General features: G+C 35.9%; 1 protein-coding gene across 27 annotated transcripts in view; it reads left to right on the top strand.

Annotated features, from left to right (window-relative positions):
* The window catches only part of LOC117467996 (trichohyalin), a 40,234-nt gene that overhangs the window by 10,579 nt on the left and 12,784 nt on the right, over positions 1–16,871 (top strand). For 15 of the 27 annotated variants that reach the window (XR_011645241.1, XM_071207201.1, XM_071207221.1 and 12 more), the window contains exons 16-61: positions 559–699; positions 1,000–4,161; positions 4,590–4,655; positions 5,793–5,888; positions 6,046–6,096; positions 6,215–6,283; positions 6,475–6,570; positions 6,766–6,816; positions 6,929–6,997; positions 7,175–7,270; positions 7,559–7,603; positions 7,721–7,789; positions 7,977–8,072; positions 8,221–8,271; positions 8,390–8,458; positions 8,641–8,736; positions 8,896–8,946; positions 9,063–9,131; positions 9,379–9,474; positions 9,677–9,727; positions 9,845–9,913; positions 10,140–10,235; positions 10,376–10,426; positions 10,542–10,610; positions 10,828–10,923; positions 11,073–11,123; positions 11,239–11,307; positions 11,555–11,650; positions 11,853–11,903; positions 12,021–12,089; positions 12,267–12,362; positions 12,503–12,553; positions 12,670–12,738; positions 12,957–13,052; positions 13,324–13,392; positions 13,580–13,675; positions 13,878–13,928; positions 14,046–14,114; positions 14,292–14,387; positions 14,528–14,578; positions 14,735–14,803; positions 15,022–15,117; positions 15,389–15,457; positions 15,657–15,752; positions 15,934–16,002; positions 16,307–16,366. Coding sequence is in view for 26 of the 27 variants with exons in the window: in XM_071207201.1 (XP_071063302.1) it covers positions 559–699; positions 1,000–4,161; positions 4,590–4,655; positions 5,793–5,888; positions 6,046–6,096; positions 6,215–6,283; positions 6,475–6,570; positions 6,766–6,816; positions 6,929–6,997; positions 7,175–7,270; positions 7,559–7,603; positions 7,721–7,789; positions 7,977–8,072; positions 8,221–8,271; positions 8,390–8,458; positions 8,641–8,736; positions 8,896–8,946; positions 9,063–9,131; positions 9,379–9,474; positions 9,677–9,727; positions 9,845–9,913; positions 10,140–10,235; positions 10,376–10,426; positions 10,542–10,610; positions 10,828–10,923; positions 11,073–11,123; positions 11,239–11,307; positions 11,555–11,650; positions 11,853–11,903; positions 12,021–12,089; positions 12,267–12,362; positions 12,503–12,553; positions 12,670–12,738; positions 12,957–13,052; positions 13,324–13,392; positions 13,580–13,675; positions 13,878–13,928; positions 14,046–14,114; positions 14,292–14,387; positions 14,528–14,578; positions 14,735–14,803; positions 15,022–15,117; positions 15,389–15,457; positions 15,657–15,752; positions 15,934–16,002; positions 16,307–16,366 (6,510 nt within the window). In the remaining variant the exon portion in view is untranslated. The remainder of the gene's footprint in view (positions 1–558; positions 700–999; positions 4,162–4,589; positions 4,656–5,792; positions 5,889–6,045; positions 6,097–6,214; positions 6,284–6,474; positions 6,571–6,765; positions 6,817–6,928; positions 6,998–7,174; positions 7,271–7,558; positions 7,604–7,720; positions 7,790–7,976; positions 8,073–8,220; positions 8,272–8,389; positions 8,459–8,640; positions 8,737–8,895; positions 8,947–9,062; positions 9,132–9,378; positions 9,475–9,676; positions 9,728–9,844; positions 9,914–10,139; positions 10,236–10,375; positions 10,427–10,541; positions 10,611–10,827; positions 10,924–11,072; positions 11,124–11,238; positions 11,308–11,554; positions 11,651–11,852; positions 11,904–12,020; positions 12,090–12,266; positions 12,363–12,502; positions 12,554–12,669; positions 12,739–12,956; positions 13,053–13,323; positions 13,393–13,579; positions 13,676–13,877; positions 13,929–14,045; positions 14,115–14,291; positions 14,388–14,527; positions 14,579–14,734; positions 14,804–15,021; positions 15,118–15,388; positions 15,458–15,656; positions 15,753–15,933; positions 16,003–16,306; positions 16,367–16,871) is intronic. The other 12 variants (XM_071207198.1, XM_071207199.1, XM_071207204.1 and 9 more) reach the window with 12 other exon arrangements.

Genomic DNA, 16,871 nt, shown 5'->3' with positions numbered 1-16,871 from the left:
GAAAAGTCAGGAGTCGTGCTCCGCTCTGACTAGAAGGCCAGGGAGAAGAAGTGTGTCGTAAGAGTAGATTTAAAAACCCCTAGGGTCTGGTCCGACCTCACATGGAGGGGCAGAGTGTTCCAGAGCCAAATATCAAATGAAATTGATAACTGAAAAACAAGTTATTATGACTTCGTTGTAGATCTCTGCACCTTAAAAATGTAGGTCTGATCAATTATCAATATAATATATATATATATATATATATATGTATATATATGTATATATATATATATAGTGATTATGCAAGCAAGATTCATTGTTAAGACGTGTTGAGTTTCTAACACCGACTACTGGACAGAATTGAAGTACTATATAATTTGACACAATTCGTTATTAAAGGTAATAATCTTGAAATTGTGCACCTTCTTCAGTTTACTTCATTCCAACATGACTTTAACATTTCAGAACGTTCTAATTGAATGTATTGATTTGGTCTAATTTAGCAAACACCAGAACATACTCTATGCACTAAAGCACCTTATAGTTCTGCTCATGAAGAACTCTTGTTGCTTACAGAACTCCCAGCCACCGAAACTGATAAAGAGGAGAAAAAAGTTGAGGAAGACACATTTGAGGAAACTATTGAGATGAAACTAAAAGAAGAAAAGCCAAAGGAGGTGACCAAACCCCTTGAAAAGGAACCACCAACGCCCAAAGGTAAATACACTTAATGAAACAAAATATTGTTACCTTTAAGAGTATATGTCTAAATATGAAATATGTCCACAAGAGAATGCAGCTTCATAATGTTTAATATGTTGCACTATTCCAATAAGCTGCATATGCCACAGAGGACCAAATCAAAAGCATGTGTAAACCACTTGTACATATTTCACAAAACAAAATTGTTTTCAGGACTACAAACCGTTTTGGGTACTTTGTCCCTGTTCCACTTTTAGTAATGTTACATTCAGCTTTGAGTACCTACAAAACTGACTCGCGTATGCTTGTTTTTAGAAGAAGAGTCTAAAAAGGAGGAAGAACCTACGAAACCATCCAAAGAAGAGGGAGAAGTCAGGAGGCCTTCAGAGGAGAAGAAAGAAACACTAAAGCCTGAACAGAAGTCATCAGTGACAAAACCCTCTGAAGAAAAAACAGATGTGGAAACACCACCCAAAGAAGAAAAGGAAGTCAAGAAACTTCTCAAAGAAAAGAAGGAAGACAAGACATCTCTTAAATTAGAGAAAGAAGTCAAGAAACATCTAAAAGAAGAGAAAGATGATGAGAAACATCTCAAAGAAGAGAAAGAAGTCAAGAAACATCTCAAAGAAGATGTAGACGACAAGAAACCATCCAAACAAGAGAAAGCCAAGAAACATCCAGAAGAAGATAAAGAAGCTAAGAAACCTCCAAAAGAAGTAAAAGAGGTCATAAAACCTATCAAAGAGGACAAAGAAGTGAAGAAGCCACTCAAAAAAGACAAAGAGGTCAAGAAACATCTGGCAGAAGAAAAAGAAGTCAAGAAACCTCTGGCAGAAGAAAAAGAAGTCAAGACACCGTCTAAAGAAGACAAAGAAGTCAAGAAACCGTCTAAAGAAGACAAAGAAGTCAAGAAACCGTCTAAAGAAGACAAAGAAGTCAAGAAACAACTTAAAGAAGACAAAGAAGTCAAGAAACCATCTAAAGAAGACAAAGAAGTCAAGAAACAACTTAAAGAAGATAAAGAGGTCAAGAAACCATCTAGAGAAGACAAGACATCTCTCAAAGAAGAGAGAGAAGTCAAGAAACAACTTAAAGAAGACAAAGAAGTCAAGAAACCATCTAAAGAAGACAAAGAAGTCAAGAAACAACTTAAAGAAGATAAAGAGGTCAAGAAACCATCTAGAGAAGACAAGACATCTCTCAAAGAAGAGAGAGAAGTCAAGAAACCATCTAGAGATGACAAGACATCTCTCAAAGAAGACAAAGAAGTCAAGAAACCATCTAGAGACGACAAGACATCTCTCAAAGAAGACAAAGAAGTCAAGAAACCATCTAAGGAAGAGAGAGTAGTCACAAAGCCATCTAAAGAAGATAAAGAAGCAAAGAACGCTCCCAAAGAAGACAAAGAGGCTATGAAACCTCTAAAAGAAGTCAAGAAGCAACCAAAAGAAGACAAAGAGTCCAATAAATCTCTCTCAGAAGAGAAAGACATCAAGAAAATGTCTAAAGAAGAAAAAATAGTCGATAAACCTATTAAAGAAGACAAAGAAGTCAAGAAACCATCCAAAGAAGACAAGGAAGTCAAGAAGCAACCAAAAGAAGACAAAGAGTCCAATAAACTTCTCCAAGAAGACAAAGAAGTCAATAAACCATCCAAAGAAGACAAGGAAGTCAAGAAACAACCAAAAGAAGACAAAGAGTCCAAGAAACCTCTCCAAGAAGTCAATAAACCTCTCAAAGAAGACAAGACAGTCACAAAACCATCCAAAGACGACAAGACAGTCACGAAACCATCAAAAGAAGACAAGACAGTCACGAAACCATCAAAAGAAGACAAGACAGTCACAAAACCATCAAAAGAAGACAAGACAGTCACGAAACCATCAAAAGAAGACAAGACAGTCACGAAACCATCAAAAGAAGACAAGATAGTCACGAAACCATCAAAAGAAGACAAGACAGTCACGAAACCATCAAAAGAAGACAAGACAGTCACGAAACCATCAAAAGAAGACAAGATAGTCACGAAACCATCCAAAGACGAGAACAAAGTCAGGAAACTTATTAAAGAAGAGACAGAAGTTAAGAAACCATCCAAAGAAGACAAGGAAATCCGCAAACCATCTAGAGAGGAGGAAGAAATCAAGAAACCATCTAGGGAAGAAAAAGTAGTCAAGAAACTTCTCAAAGAAGAAAAAGAAGACAAGCAAGTCTTTAAAGCTTCTAAAAAGGAGGAAGAAGTAGAGACACCTCTTAAAGACGAGAAAGCATTTAATACATCTATTGCAGTAGGGATAGCATTCAAGAAACCATCCAAGGAAGACGAGAAAGTCAGTAAACCATCCCAAGAGAAAATAGAAGTCTGGAAACTTCTGAAAGAAAAGAAAGCAGAAACAAAACCATCCAAAGAAGAGGAAAAGGTCAAGAAACCATATAAAGAAGAGAAAGAAGTAAAACAAACCTCCAAAGATGAGAAAGAAGTCGAGAAACCTCTTAAAGAAGAGAAATCATTTAATAAATCTATTGCAGTTGGTATAGCATTCAAGAAACCATCTAAGGCAGATGAGAAAGTTGGTAAACTATCCCGAGAAGATAAAGAAGACAAGAAACCATCCAAAAAAGTAAAAGAAACTGAGAAATCATCTAAAGAAGACAAGGAAGTGAGAAAACTGTCTAAAAAGGAGAAAGAAGCAGAAACACCTCTTAAAGACGAGAAAGCATTTAATACATCTATTGCAGTAGGTATAGCATTCAAGAAACCATCTAAGGAAGACGAGAAAATCGGTAAACCATCCCGAGAGAAAATAGAAGTCTGGAAACTTCTTAAAGAAAAGAAAGTAGAAACAAAACCATCCAAAGAAGAGAAGGAAGTCAGGGAAGCTTCTAAAACAGAGAAAGAAGTCAAGAAAATACCTAAAGAAGACAAAGAGGTAAAGAAACCATCGACAAAGAAGATAGAAGTCACAAAGCCATCCAAAGAACAGAAAGAGGAGAAGAAACCACTGAGAGAAGGAAGGGAAGAGAAGAAACATCCTAAGGAAGAGAAAGCCATGAAAATAACTCTCAAAGAAGAGAAACGTTCTAAAGAAGAGACAGAAGTGAAGGAACCACCTAAAAAAGTAAAAGAGGTCAAAAAGCTTCTCAAAGACGAGAAGGAGGAACTAAGACCAATGACTGCCATAACTAAGCCTGCAAAAGAAGAACCAGAACAGATCTCTAAGGAGTTGAAGGAGAAGGAAAAGGAAGCAAGTCCTTCCAAAGAAAGGGCAGTACCAATGAAGCCCTCTGAAGAAAAACCTGAACCAGAGAAACCTTCTAAAGACGAAAAAGAGGTCACGGTTATTCTCACCGAAGAAAAGGAACCAAAGAAGATCTCTAAGGAAGAAACAGAACCAACAAAGCCTTCTAAAAAAGAAAAGGAAACCAAGAGGCCACTTAGAGACAAAGAACCCATCAAGAAGAGAGACACTAAGAAAGGTAGGCATAGTCTTGCAATGTAATGTTTTTCTTATTATTATTCAAAATAAGGATCTGTTGACGATCCAATACCAAGAATATACAGCCATGCTAACCGCTCTGTCCAGCTATACAACATGGCAATGCTTTAGGTGAAATGCTCACATCATTATGCCAATTCTGATCGCCATGACAATACTTAAAGTTTATTGTTTTAAAAGGATACCGTTCACTATTTTTACCATCTTAGTTCAACATGATTACATATGCTAATTACCACCATGCACAACGATTTGATGAAGCTGATAGGAATTCAAGTAATCTTACAGGTATTTGTAGAGGGTCAAAAGATAGGTCAACTGAGGAGGCTAAATGAATTGCTTTTCTTTTTTTAGTTAAGATAAACATAATGAAACTTAAGGGCTTATTATGTCGTAATTTTCCCCCAGTGGCAGCTCCCAAGGAGTCCAAGAAGGAAGCGAAGGAAAACATCACAACTAAACCTATAAAACCAGGTAATACAAAACCATCCATAGAAGCACAGTGGAACCATGAGTAAATATACTTTTATGATCCATGTACAATACAATACAATACAACTTTATTTATAAAGCACTTTAAACCTCCAGACCAAAGTGCTGTACAGGCAAATAGATAAAACACAGCTCAGCTCACACACCATAAAACAAGTACAAGTAAAAACAAAAAACTATTTAAATGCAAAAAAAGCAACACTCTAAAAGATGTTGAAACGCCAAATGTTAAAACGCTAAGGAGAAGAGGTGGGTTTTAAGAAGCGATTTAAAAGCAGGCAGTGTGGAGGCCTGTCTGATCTCCAGGGGCAGAGCGTTCCACAGTTTGGGAGCCGGTACAGAGAAGCAACGGTCCCCTCTGAGCTTTGACCTGGTTTTAGGCACATTCAGGAGCAGTTGGTCCGCTGACCTGAGAGGGCGGTTCGGCGTGTAATGCTGTAGCAGCTCAGCAAGGTATGGTGGGGTCATGCCATTTAGGGATTTAAAAGTACATAAAATCATTTTAAAATGGATCCTAAAATAAATTGGCAGCCAGTGGAGTGAAGCTAAAACAGGGGAAATGTGGTCAAACTTCCGTGTGCCAGTTAAGAGCCTTGCTGCAGCATTTTGCACCCGCTGCAGTCGTGCGAGCGAGGACCCACTGACCCCCATGTAGAGAGAGTTACAGTAGTCCAGCCGGGTGGTGACAAAGGCATGGATTACTGTCTCAAACTGCTGTCTGGAGAGAAAAGGTTTTACTTTCGCTAGTTGCCTCAGGTGATAAAAGCTCGTTTTTACCACCGACTTAATCTGACTCTCAAGTTTGAGTTCACGGTCCATTTTAATACCAAGGTTCGTAACGGTGGACTTGGTGTACTGATGCAAGGGACCCAGGTCGACAGAAGTGGTGTCAGTGGTGCTACCAAAAACCATTACTTCTGTTTTTCCTTCATTGAGTTTAAGTACAGTACAGTACAGTTTTAATGGCAATACAATATTTGTAGGCACTTGTTAGAAGATGTGCTAAGTATCTTCAAGGTTAAATAGATTGATAGGTTTCCTTGTAAAATAAAGGGTAAGTTTGTTTCCATTGTAAAATGTATGTAAAACTGTTGAATCAGCTTTGCCATTTTATTTCAGATGCCGAACCCAAAAAGGCTGTAAGCGGGATTAAAGTAGTCAAAAAGGAGGTTGTGTCTCTCTTGAAGAAGGAGCATCTTAATGTTACAAAATCAGGTGAGAAAATACGGTCTGTAGAATGACAGGTCACAGTGATATGTTGTCTTTGTAGTTAGATGTACAGTATAGATGTTTGCAGTAAAAAAGCTTACATGTTAAATGTAAAGACAAAATTAGCAAATTAATTATGTTTTTGAAAATTCTCCAACATTAGAGGTTCGTCAAGTACCTAAAGTAAAATCGAAGCCAGAACCTGCAAAGAAAGGTAATATTATGTAGGAAACATAACAAATAATATATTTGCAGAGAGTTTCAAATAATAAACACTGATCTTTTAATAAAACCTCAAATCTAAAGGCTTGTTGATCTCATGATTTTTACAGCAGTGGCACTTCCCAAGGAACCTAAGAAGGAACCAAAGGAACAAGTCAAACCTAAACCTGTAGAAAAAGGTAATGCACAAAGCCATGAAGCCACACCATGTCAATGGCTAAAAGATAATAGAGCTAGATTGCTCATAGATGGTCTCAAAGATAGGGCTACTGGAAATAGATGTTTTTAACTTTTTTCGATGAAGGGTATATTTGTTTCCACTGTATTACTTATGTGAAACTTTTCAACCATATTTGCCTTTTCATTTCAGACGCTGAACTCAAAAAGGCAGAAAAGGTGACTAAAGTCATCAAGAAAGAGGCTGCTCCTGTCCTGAAGAAGGAACAACTTGATGTTACCAAAGCAGGTAATAAACTACAGTATGTAGAATAACAGGTCACAGTCATATTTTATCCTTGTGGTTAGTATAGATTTTTGAAGTGTCAGAACAGGTCACGTGTCTTTTAATACTTAAATAGTATGGATTTACAGTGGCATAGTTTACATGTTTAATACAAGGCAAGGATAAAGTGATAAATTATCTAATATTCTCCAATAATAGAAGTTGCTGAAGATGCTGAATTGAAAGCCAAGCCAGAACCTGCAAAGAAAGGTATTTTTTATGTAGAAATATAAAAGGAATATATTTGCAGAGAATTTCAAATAAAACGTTTGTTTTTTATAAACCTAAAATCTAAAGGCTTGTTGGTCTCATGATTTTCCAGCAGCGGCACCTCCCAAGGAACCTAAGAAGGAACCAAAGGAACAAGTCAAAGCTAAACCTGTAGAAAAAGGTAATGCAAACCCATAAAGCCACACCACGAGGATGGTAGGCTAGATTGCTCATAGATGGTCTCAAAGATAGCGCTACTGGAAATATATTTGTTGTACTTTTTTCAATGAAGGGTATATTTGTTTCTACTGTATTACTTATGTGAAACTTTTCAACCAGCTTTGCCTTTTTATTTCAGAAGCTGAATCCAAAAAGGCAGAACAGGTGACTAAAGTCGTCAAGAAAGAGGTTGCTCCTGTCCTGATGAAGGAACGACTTGATGTTACAAAAGCAGGTAAGAAACTATCTCAGAACAGGTCACGGTGTCTTTTAATACTTGTAAATAGATTTACAGTGGCATAGCTTACATATTTAAATTGTTATGAAACCTATGTAAAAGCTTGTTGGTGTCATGATTTTACAGTGGTGGCACTTAGCAAGGAACCGAAAAAGGAGCCAAAGGAAAATGTCAAACCTAAACCTGTAGACAAAGCCATGGATTTACAGTGGCATAGCTTACATGTTTAATGTTAGGCCAGGTTAAGCTGATAAATTATATTTCTTAATATTCTCCAAATACTAGAGGTTCCAGAAGAAGTGAAAGCCAAACCAGAACCTGCAGAAAAAGGTATTTCTATATCTTAGGAAACATAAAAGTTATATATTTGCAGAGAGTTTCAGATAAAAAACACTATCTTTGTATAAACCTAAAATCTAAAGACTTGTTCGTCTCATGATTTTACAGCAGCTGCACCTCCCAAGGAACCTAAGAAGGAACCAAAGGAAAAAGTCAAACCTAAACCTGTGGAAAAAGGTAATGCAAAGCCATGAAGTCACACCATGAGCATGGCTGAAAGATAATAGAGCTAAATTACTCATATTGTCCCAAAGATAGCGCTACCGGATATAGATTTGTTTTACTTTTTTCAATGAAGGGTATATTTGTTTCCACTGTATAACTCATGTTAAACTTTTCAACCAGCTTTGCTTTTTTATTTCAGACGCTGAACCAAAAATGGCAGAAAAGGTGACTAAAGTCGTCAAGAAAGAGGCTGCTCCTGTCCTGAAGAAGGAACAACTTGATGTTACAAAAGCAGGTAACAAAATACAGTATGTAGAATAACAGGTCACAGTCATATTTTATCCTGATGGTTAGTATAGATGTTTGTAGTGGTATTGATTGCATTTTAAATGTAAAGCCAGAATTAGTTCATTCATTATATTTTTTTAATTCTCAAATACTAGAGGTTCCAGAGGAACCCAAAGTGAAAGCCAAAGCAGAACCTGCAAAGAAAGGTAATTGTATGTCTTCGGAAACATAAAAGGAATATATTTGCAGAGAGTTTCAGATAAAAAACACTTATCTTTTTATAAACCTAAAATCTAAAGGCTTGTTGGTCTCATGATTTTCCAGCAGCTGCACTTCCCAAGGAACCTAAGAAGGAACCAAAGGAAAAAGACAAACCTAAACCTGTAGAAAAAGGTAATGCAAAGCCATGAAGCCACACCACGAGCATGGCTGAAACTAAAACAGAAACAAAATTGCTCATTGATAGTCCCAAAGATAGGGCTACCGGATATAGACTTTTTGAATGAGAGTTATATTGGTTTCCACCATATAATTTAATGTGAAATGGTTCAATCAGTTTTGTCTTTTTATTTCAGACGCTGGACCCAAAAAGGCAGAAAAGGTGATTAAAGTAGTCAAAAAGGAGGTTGCGTCTCACTTGAAGAAGGAGCATCTTAATGTTACCAAAGCAGGTGAGAAAATACAGTCTGTTCAAAGACAGGTCACAGTGATATTTTATCCTTGTGGTTAGATGATTCGATTTTTGCAATGACAAAGCTTACATGTTAAACGTTAAGCCAATATTATTTAATGCATTATATATATATATATTTGTAATTCTCAAATACTAGAGGTTCCAGAAGTACCCAAAGTGAGAGCAAAGCCAGAACCTGCAAAGAAAGGTAATTGTATGTAGGAATCTAAAAAGTAATATATTTGCAGAGAGTTTAAAATAAAAAACACTTGTCTTTTTATAGACCTCAAATCTAAAGGCTTGTTGGTGTCATAATTTTTCCAGCAGTGGCACCTCCCAAGGAACCTAAGAAGGAACTAAAGGAAAAGGTCAAACCTAAACCTGTAGAAAAAGGTAATGCAAAGCCATAAAGCCACACCACGAGGATGGTTAGAAGATACTATTATAATACTGGTGCAGTTTTCATGACAATACATTGTTAAAAAAGTATTGTACTTTCTAGATTTCATTACTCATAGATGGTCCCTAAGATAGCGCTGCTGGACATACATTTGTTTTACTTTTTTCAATGAAGGGTATATTTGTTTCCACTGTATTACTTATGTGAAACTTTTCAGCCATATTTGCCTTTTCATTTCAGACGCTGAACTCAAAAAGGCAGAAAAGGTGACTAAAGTCATCAAGAAAGAGGCTGCTCCTGTCCTGAAGAAGGAACAACTTGATGTTACAAAAGCAGGTAATAAACTACAGTATGTAGAATAACAGGTCACAGTCATATTTTATCCTGATGGTTAGTATAGATTTTTGAAGTGTCAGAACAGGTCACGTGTATTTTAATACTTCTAAATAGTATGGATTTACAGTGGCATGGTTTACATGTTTAATCCTAGGCTGGGATAAAGTGATACATTATCTTTCTTAATATTCTCCAATAATAGAAGTTCCTGAAGAACCTAAAGTGAAAGCCAAGCCAGAACCTGCAAAGAAAGGTATTTTTATGTAGGAAACGTAAAAATAGATATATTTTCAGAGAGTTTCAAATAATAATCACTTATCTTTTTATAAACCTAAAATCTAAAGGCTTGTTGGTGTCGTAATTTTTCCAGCAGCGGCACCTCCCAAGGAACCTAAGAAGGAACCAAAGGAAAAGGTCACACCTAAACCTGTAGAAAAAGGTAATGCAAAGCCATGAAGCCACACCATGAGCATGGCTAAAAGATAACAGAGCTAGATTGCTCATAGATGGTCTCAAAGATAGGGCTACTTGAAATACATTTGTTTTACTTTTTTCAATGAAGGGTATATTTGTTTCTGCTGTATAACCTTTCAATGAAGGGTATATTTGTTTTCACTGTATTACTTATGTGAAACTTTTCAACCGTATTTGCCTTTTAATTTCAGAAGCTGAACCCAAAAAGGCAGAAAAGGTGACTAAAGTCATCAACAAAGAGGTTGCTCCTGTCCTGAAGAAGGAACAACTTGATGTTACAAAAGCAGGTATTAAACTATCTCAGAACAGGTCTCGGTGTCTTTTAATACTTGTAAATAGTATGGATTTACAGTGGCATAGCTTACATCTTTAATGTTAGACAAGGATAAAGTGATACATTATCATTCTTAATATTCTCCAATAATAGAAGTTGCTGAAGAACCTAAATTGAAAGCCAAGCCAGAACCTGCAAAGAAAGGTATTTTTATGTAGGAAATATAAAAAGAATATATTTGAAGAGAGTTTCAAATAAACCTTTTTTATATATAGATATGCCTAACATCTAAAGGCTTGTTGGTCTCATGATTTTCCAGCAGTGGCACTTCTCAAGGAACCTAAGAAAGAACCAAAGGAACAAGTCAACCCTAAACCTGTAGAAAAAGGTAATGCATAAGATACTATTATAATACTGGTGCCGTTTCCTTGACAACACATTGTTAAAAAAGTATTGTACTGTCTAGTTTTCATAACTCATCGATGGTCCCTAAGATAGCGCTACTTGAAATAGATTTTCTAAAACTTTTTTCAATGAGTTTTATATTTGTTTCCACTTTATAATTCAATGTGAAATGGTTCTATCAATTTGTCTTTTTATTTCAGACGCTGGACCCAAAAAGGCAGAAAAGGTGACTAAAGAAGTCAAAAAAGAGGTTGCGTCTCTCTTGAAGAAGGAGCATCTTAATGTTACCAAAGCAGGTGAGAAAATACAGTATGGACTATTACAGCTCAACGTTATATTTTATCCTGATGGTTAGAATAGATTTTTGTAGTGGTATTGATTGCATTTTAAATGTAAAGCCAGGATTAGTTCATTCATTATATATTTTTTAATTCTCAAATACTAGAGGTTCCAGAAGTACCCAAAGTGAGAGCAAAAACAGAACCTGCAAAGAAAGGTATTTTTATGAAAGAAACATAAAAGAAATATATTTGCAGAGAGTTTCAGATAAAAAACACTTGTCTTTTTATAAACCTAAAATCTAAAGGCTTGTTGGTCTCATGATTTTCCAGCAGTGGCACCTCCCAAGGAACCTAAGAAGGAACCAAAGGAAAAAGTCAAACCTAAACCTGTAGAAAAAGGTAATGCAAAGCCATAAAGCCACACCACGAGGATGGTTAGAAGATACTATTATAATACTGGTGCAGTTTTCATGACAATACATTGTTAAAAAAGTATTGTACTTTCTAGATTTCATTACTCATAGATGGTCCCTAAGATAGCGCTGCTGGACATACATTTGTTTTACTTTTTTCAATGAAGGGTATATTTGTTTCCACTGTATTACTTATGTAAAACTTTTCAGCCATATTTGCCTTTTCATTTCAGACGCTGAACTCAAAAAGGCAGAAAAGGTGACTAAAGTCATCAAGAAAGAGGCTGCTCCTGTCCTGAAGAAGGAACAACTTGATGTTACAAAAGCAGGTAATAAACTACAGTATGTAGAATAACAGGTCACAGTCATATTTTATCCTTGTGGTTAGTATAGATTTTTGAAGTGTCAGAACAGGTCACGTGTCTTTTAATACTTCTAAATAGTATGTATTTACAGTGGCATAGTTTACATGTTTAATCCTAGGCTGGGATAAAGTGATACATTATCTTTCTTGATATTCTCCAATAATAGAAGTTCCTGAAGAACCTAAAGTGAAAGCCAAGCCAGAACCTGCAAAGAAAGGTATTTTTATGTAGGAAATGTAAAAATAGATATATTTTCAGAGAGTTTCAAATAATAATCACTTATCTTTTTATAAACCTAAAATCTAAAGGCTTGTTGGTGTCGTAATCTTTCCAGCAGCGGCACCTCCCAAGGAACCTAAGAAGGAACCAAAGGAAAAAGTCAAAGCTAAACCTGTAGAAAAAGGTAATGCAAAGCCATGAAGCCACACCATGAGCATGGTAGGCTAGATTGCTCATAGATGGTCTCAAAGATAGCGCTACTGGAAATACATTTGTTTTACTTTTTTCAAAGATGGGTATATTTGTTTCTGCTGTATAACCTATGTGAAACTTTTCAACCGTATTTGCCTTTTTATTTCAGAAGCTGAACCCAAAAAGGCAGAAAAGGTGACTAAAGTCATCAAGAAAGAGGTTGCTCCTGTCCTGAAGAAGGAACGACTTGATGTTACAAAAGCAGGTAATAAACTATCTCAGAACAGGTCTCGGTGTCTTTTAATACTTGTAAATAGTATGGATTTACAGTGGCATAGTTTACATCTTTAATGTTAGGCAATGATAAAGTGATAAATTATCATTCTTAATATTCTCCAATAATAGAAGTTGCTGAAGAACCTAAATTGAAAGCCAAGCCAGAACCTGCAAAGAAAGGTATTTTTATGTAGAAATATAAAAGGAATATATTTGAAAAGAGTTTCAAATAAACCTTTTTTATATATATATATATGCTTAAAATCTAAAGTTTTGTTGGTGTCATGATTTTCCAGCAGCGGCACTTCCCAAGGAACCTAAGAAGGAACCAAAGGAACAAGTCAAACCTAAACCTGTAGAAAAAGGTAATGCATAAGATACTATTATAATACTGGTGCAGTGTTCATGACAATACATTGTTAAAAAAGTATTGTACTTTCTAGTTTTCATTACTCATTGATAGTCCCTAAGATAGCGCTACTTGAAATAGATTTTCTAAAACTTTTTTAAATGAGTGTTATATTTGTTTCCACTGTATAATTCAATGTGAATCGATTCAATTAATGTTGTCTTTTTATTCCAGACGCTGGACCCAAAAAGGCTGTAAGAGGGATTAAAGTAGTCAAAAAGGAGGTTGCGTCTCTCTTGAAGAAGGAGCATCTTAATGTTACCAAAGCAGGTGAGAAAATACAGTATGTACAATAACAGTTCACAGTGACATTTTATCCTTGTGGTTAGTATAGATTGTTACAGTGACAAAGCTTACATGTTAAGTGTAAAGACAACATTAGAAGTACCTAAAGTGAAAGCCAAACCAGAACCTGCAAAGAAAGGTAATATTATGTAGGAAACATAACAAGTAATACATTTGCAGAGAGTTTCAAATAATAAACACTGATCTTTTAATAAAACCTCAAATCTAAAGGCTTGTTGGTCTCATGATTTTACAGCAGCGGCTCTTCCCAAGGAACCTAAGAAGGAACCAAAGGAACAAGTCAAACCTAAACCTGTAGAAAAAGGTGATGCAAAGCCATAAAGCCACACCACGAGCATGGCTGAAAGATAATAGAGCTAGATTGCTCAAAGATGGTCCCAAAGATAGCGCTACTCGAAATACATTTGGTTGACTTTTTTCATTGAAGGGTATATTTGTTTCCACTGTAACTCATGTTAAACTTTTCAACCAGCTTTGCCTTTTTATTTCAGAAGCTGAACCAAAAAAGGCAGAAAAGGTGACTAAAGTCATCAAGAAAGAGGCTGCTCCTGTCCTGAAGAAGGAACAACTTGATGTTACAAAAGCAGGTAATAAACTACAGTATGTAGAATAACAGGTCACAGTCATATTTTATCCTGATGGTTAGTATAGATTTTTGAAGTGTCAGAACAGGTCACGTGTCTTTTAATACTTCTAAATAGTATGGATTTACAGTGGCATAGTTTACATGTTTAATCCTAGGCTGGGATAAAGTGATACATTATCTTTCTTGATATTCTCCAATAATAGAAGTTCCTGAAGAACCTAAAGTGAAAGCCAAGCCAGAACCTGCAAAGAAAGGTATTTTTATGTAGGAAACGTAAAAATAGATATATTTTCAGAGAGTTTCAAATAATAATCACTTATCTTTTTATAAACCTAAAATCTAAAGGCTTGTTGGTGTCATGATTTTTGTAGCAGCGGCACCTCCCAAGGAACCTAAGAAGGAACCAAAGGAAAAAGTCAAAGCTAAACCTGTAGAAAAAGGTAATGCAAAGCCATGAAGCCACACCATGAGCATGGTAGGCTAGATTGCTCATAGATGGTCTCAAAGATAGCGCTACTGGAAATAGATTTGTTTTGCTTTTTTCAATGAAGGGTATATTTGTTTCTGCTGTATAACCTATGTGAAACTTTTCAACCATATTTGCCTTTTTATTTCAGAAGCTGAACCCAAAAAGGCAGAACAGGTGACTAAAGTCTTCAAGAAAGAGGCTGCTCCTGTCCTGAAGAAGGAACGACTTGATGTTACAAAAGCAGGTATTAAACTATCTCAGAACAGGTCTCGGTGTCTTTTAATACTTGTAAATAGTATGGATTTACAGTGGCATAGCTTACATCTTTAATGTTAGGCAATGATAAAGTGATAAATTATCATTCTTAATATTCTCCAATAATAGAAGTTGCTGAAGAACCTAAATTGAAAGCCAAGCCAGAACCTGCAAAGAAAGGTATTTTTATGTAGAAATATAAAAGGAATATATTTGAAGAGAGTTTCAAATAAACCTTTTTTTTATATATATATATATATATATATATATATATATATATATATATATATATATATGCTTAAAATCTAAAGTTTTGTTGGTGTCATGATTTTCCAGCAGCGGCACTTCCCAAGGAACCTAAGAAGGAACCAAAGGAACAAGTCAAACCTAAACCTGTAGAAAAAGGTAATGCATAAGATACTATTATAATACTGGTGCAGTGTTCATGACAATACATTGTTAAAAAAGTATTGTACTTTCTAGTTTTCATTACTCATTGATAGTCCCTAAAATAGCGCTACTTGAAATAGATTTTCTAAAACTTTTTTAAATGAGTGTTATATTTATTTCCACTGTATAATTCAATGTGAATCGATTCAATTAATGTTGTCTTTTTATTCCAGACGCTGGACCCAAAAAGGCTGTAAGAGGGATTAAAGTAGTCAAAAAGGAGGTTGCGTCTCTCTTGAAAAAGGAGCATCTTAATGTTACCAAAGCAGGTGAGAAAATACAGTATGTACAATAACAGTTCACAGTGACATTTTATCCTTGTAGTTAGTATAGATTGTTACAGTGACAAAGCTTACATGTTAAGTGTAAAGACAACATTAGAAGTACCTAAAGTGAAAGCCAAACCAGAACCTGCAAAGAAAGGTAATATTATGTAGGAAACCTAACAAGTAATACATTTGCAGAGAGTTTCAAATAATAAACACTGATCTTTTAATAAAACCTCAAATCTAAAGGCTTGTTGGTCTCATGATTTTACAGCAGCGGCTCTTCCCAAGGAACCTAAGAAGGAGCCAAAGGAACAAGTCAAACCTAAACCTGTAGAAAAAGGTGATGCAAAGCCATAAAGCCACACCACGAGCATGGCTGAAAGATAATAGAGCTAGATCGCTCAAAGATGGTCCCAAAGATGGTCCCAAAGATAGCGCTACTCGAAATACATTTGGTTGACTTTTTTCATTGAAGGGTGTATTTGTTTCCACTGTAACTCATGTTAAACTTTTCAACCAGCTTTGCCTTTTTATTTCAGAAGCTGAACCAAAAAAGGCAGAACAGGTGACTAAAGTCATCAAGAAAGAGGCTGCTCCTGTCCTGAAGAAGGAACAACTTGATGTTACAAAAGCAGGTAATAAACTACAGTATGTAGAATAATCTCAGAACAGGTTACGTGTCTTTTAATACTTGTATATAGATTTACAGTGGCATAGCTTACATGTACATGGAATATACTCGAAGAGAGTATCAAATACAACTTGTATATATATAAACCTAAAATCTAAAGGCTTGTTGGTGTCATGATTTTCCAGCAGTGGCTCTTCCCAAGGAACCTAAGAAGGAGCCAAAGGAACAAGTCAAACCTAAACCTGTAGAAAAAGGTAATGCACAAAGCCACACCACGAGCATGGCTATAAGATACTGCTCTATCTTTAAATGAAAAGGCATTGTAAGGGGCGGCTCTGGCTCATTGGGTAAGTGAGCTAATCTGTAACTCAGAGGGTTACCGTTTAAATCCCAACCCCGCAGTCAACATGCAGAAGTATCCATTTATTTGCAGTGGCATAGCTTAAATGTTTAATGTGAAGCAACATTTAGCTTTAATTAGACCATTCGAGATGAAAATATGCTAAGAAATTGTGCATATTTTTCATTTGCTGTCACTAACTTCATTCAATTCAACAGCTACCAAGGAGCCCAAGAAGGAACCAAAGGAAAAAGTCAAATCTGTATCTGTAAAACTAGGTAATGCAAAGACTCACTAATGTTGCATTTTAAAACGTTTTGGGAACTGCCTCGCTCAGAGAGGAATGTACAAATAGCTGAAATGCTGGACTTCCTTACATTGGATATCGGTATATGATTGATGCTATTGTAACTATGAATTTGCCACAATGTAATGGTTGTCTTTTGAAGCATTGATAGCATAAGGCGCGTTCACACCAAGTACCTTTCCCACAAAGGTTCTTGAGAACTACGATTTAGTTGCGTTCACACCAAAAAGCCCCAGGAACTAAATTAGTTCTTGCAGGGTGTCCGCGGGGTCTTAAAAAGTATTAAAAGTTGATAAATCAATTTAGCGAAAATTAAGGCTATTAAAAAGTATTAAAACGTATTAAACGGCATTTTCCAAGGTATTAAGAAGGTCCACAGCAACGACAACATGAAACACCCTTTAATTTACTGAAACTACATGTCGGGAAACCCCCTCAAGGTGGCCCCATGCATAGCGTGCCATAAAATGCTGCTT

The sequence above is a fragment of the Pseudochaenichthys georgianus genome, chromosome 22 (genome assembly GCF_902827115.2).
Source record: "Pseudochaenichthys georgianus chromosome 22, fPseGeo1.2, whole genome shotgun sequence".
In the NCBI taxonomy this organism is placed as follows: domain Eukaryota; kingdom Metazoa; phylum Chordata; class Actinopteri; order Perciformes; family Channichthyidae; genus Pseudochaenichthys; species Pseudochaenichthys georgianus.
The sequence above is the reverse complement of the archived record's forward strand: the minus strand, read 5'-3'. Positions and strand labels throughout refer to the sequence as shown.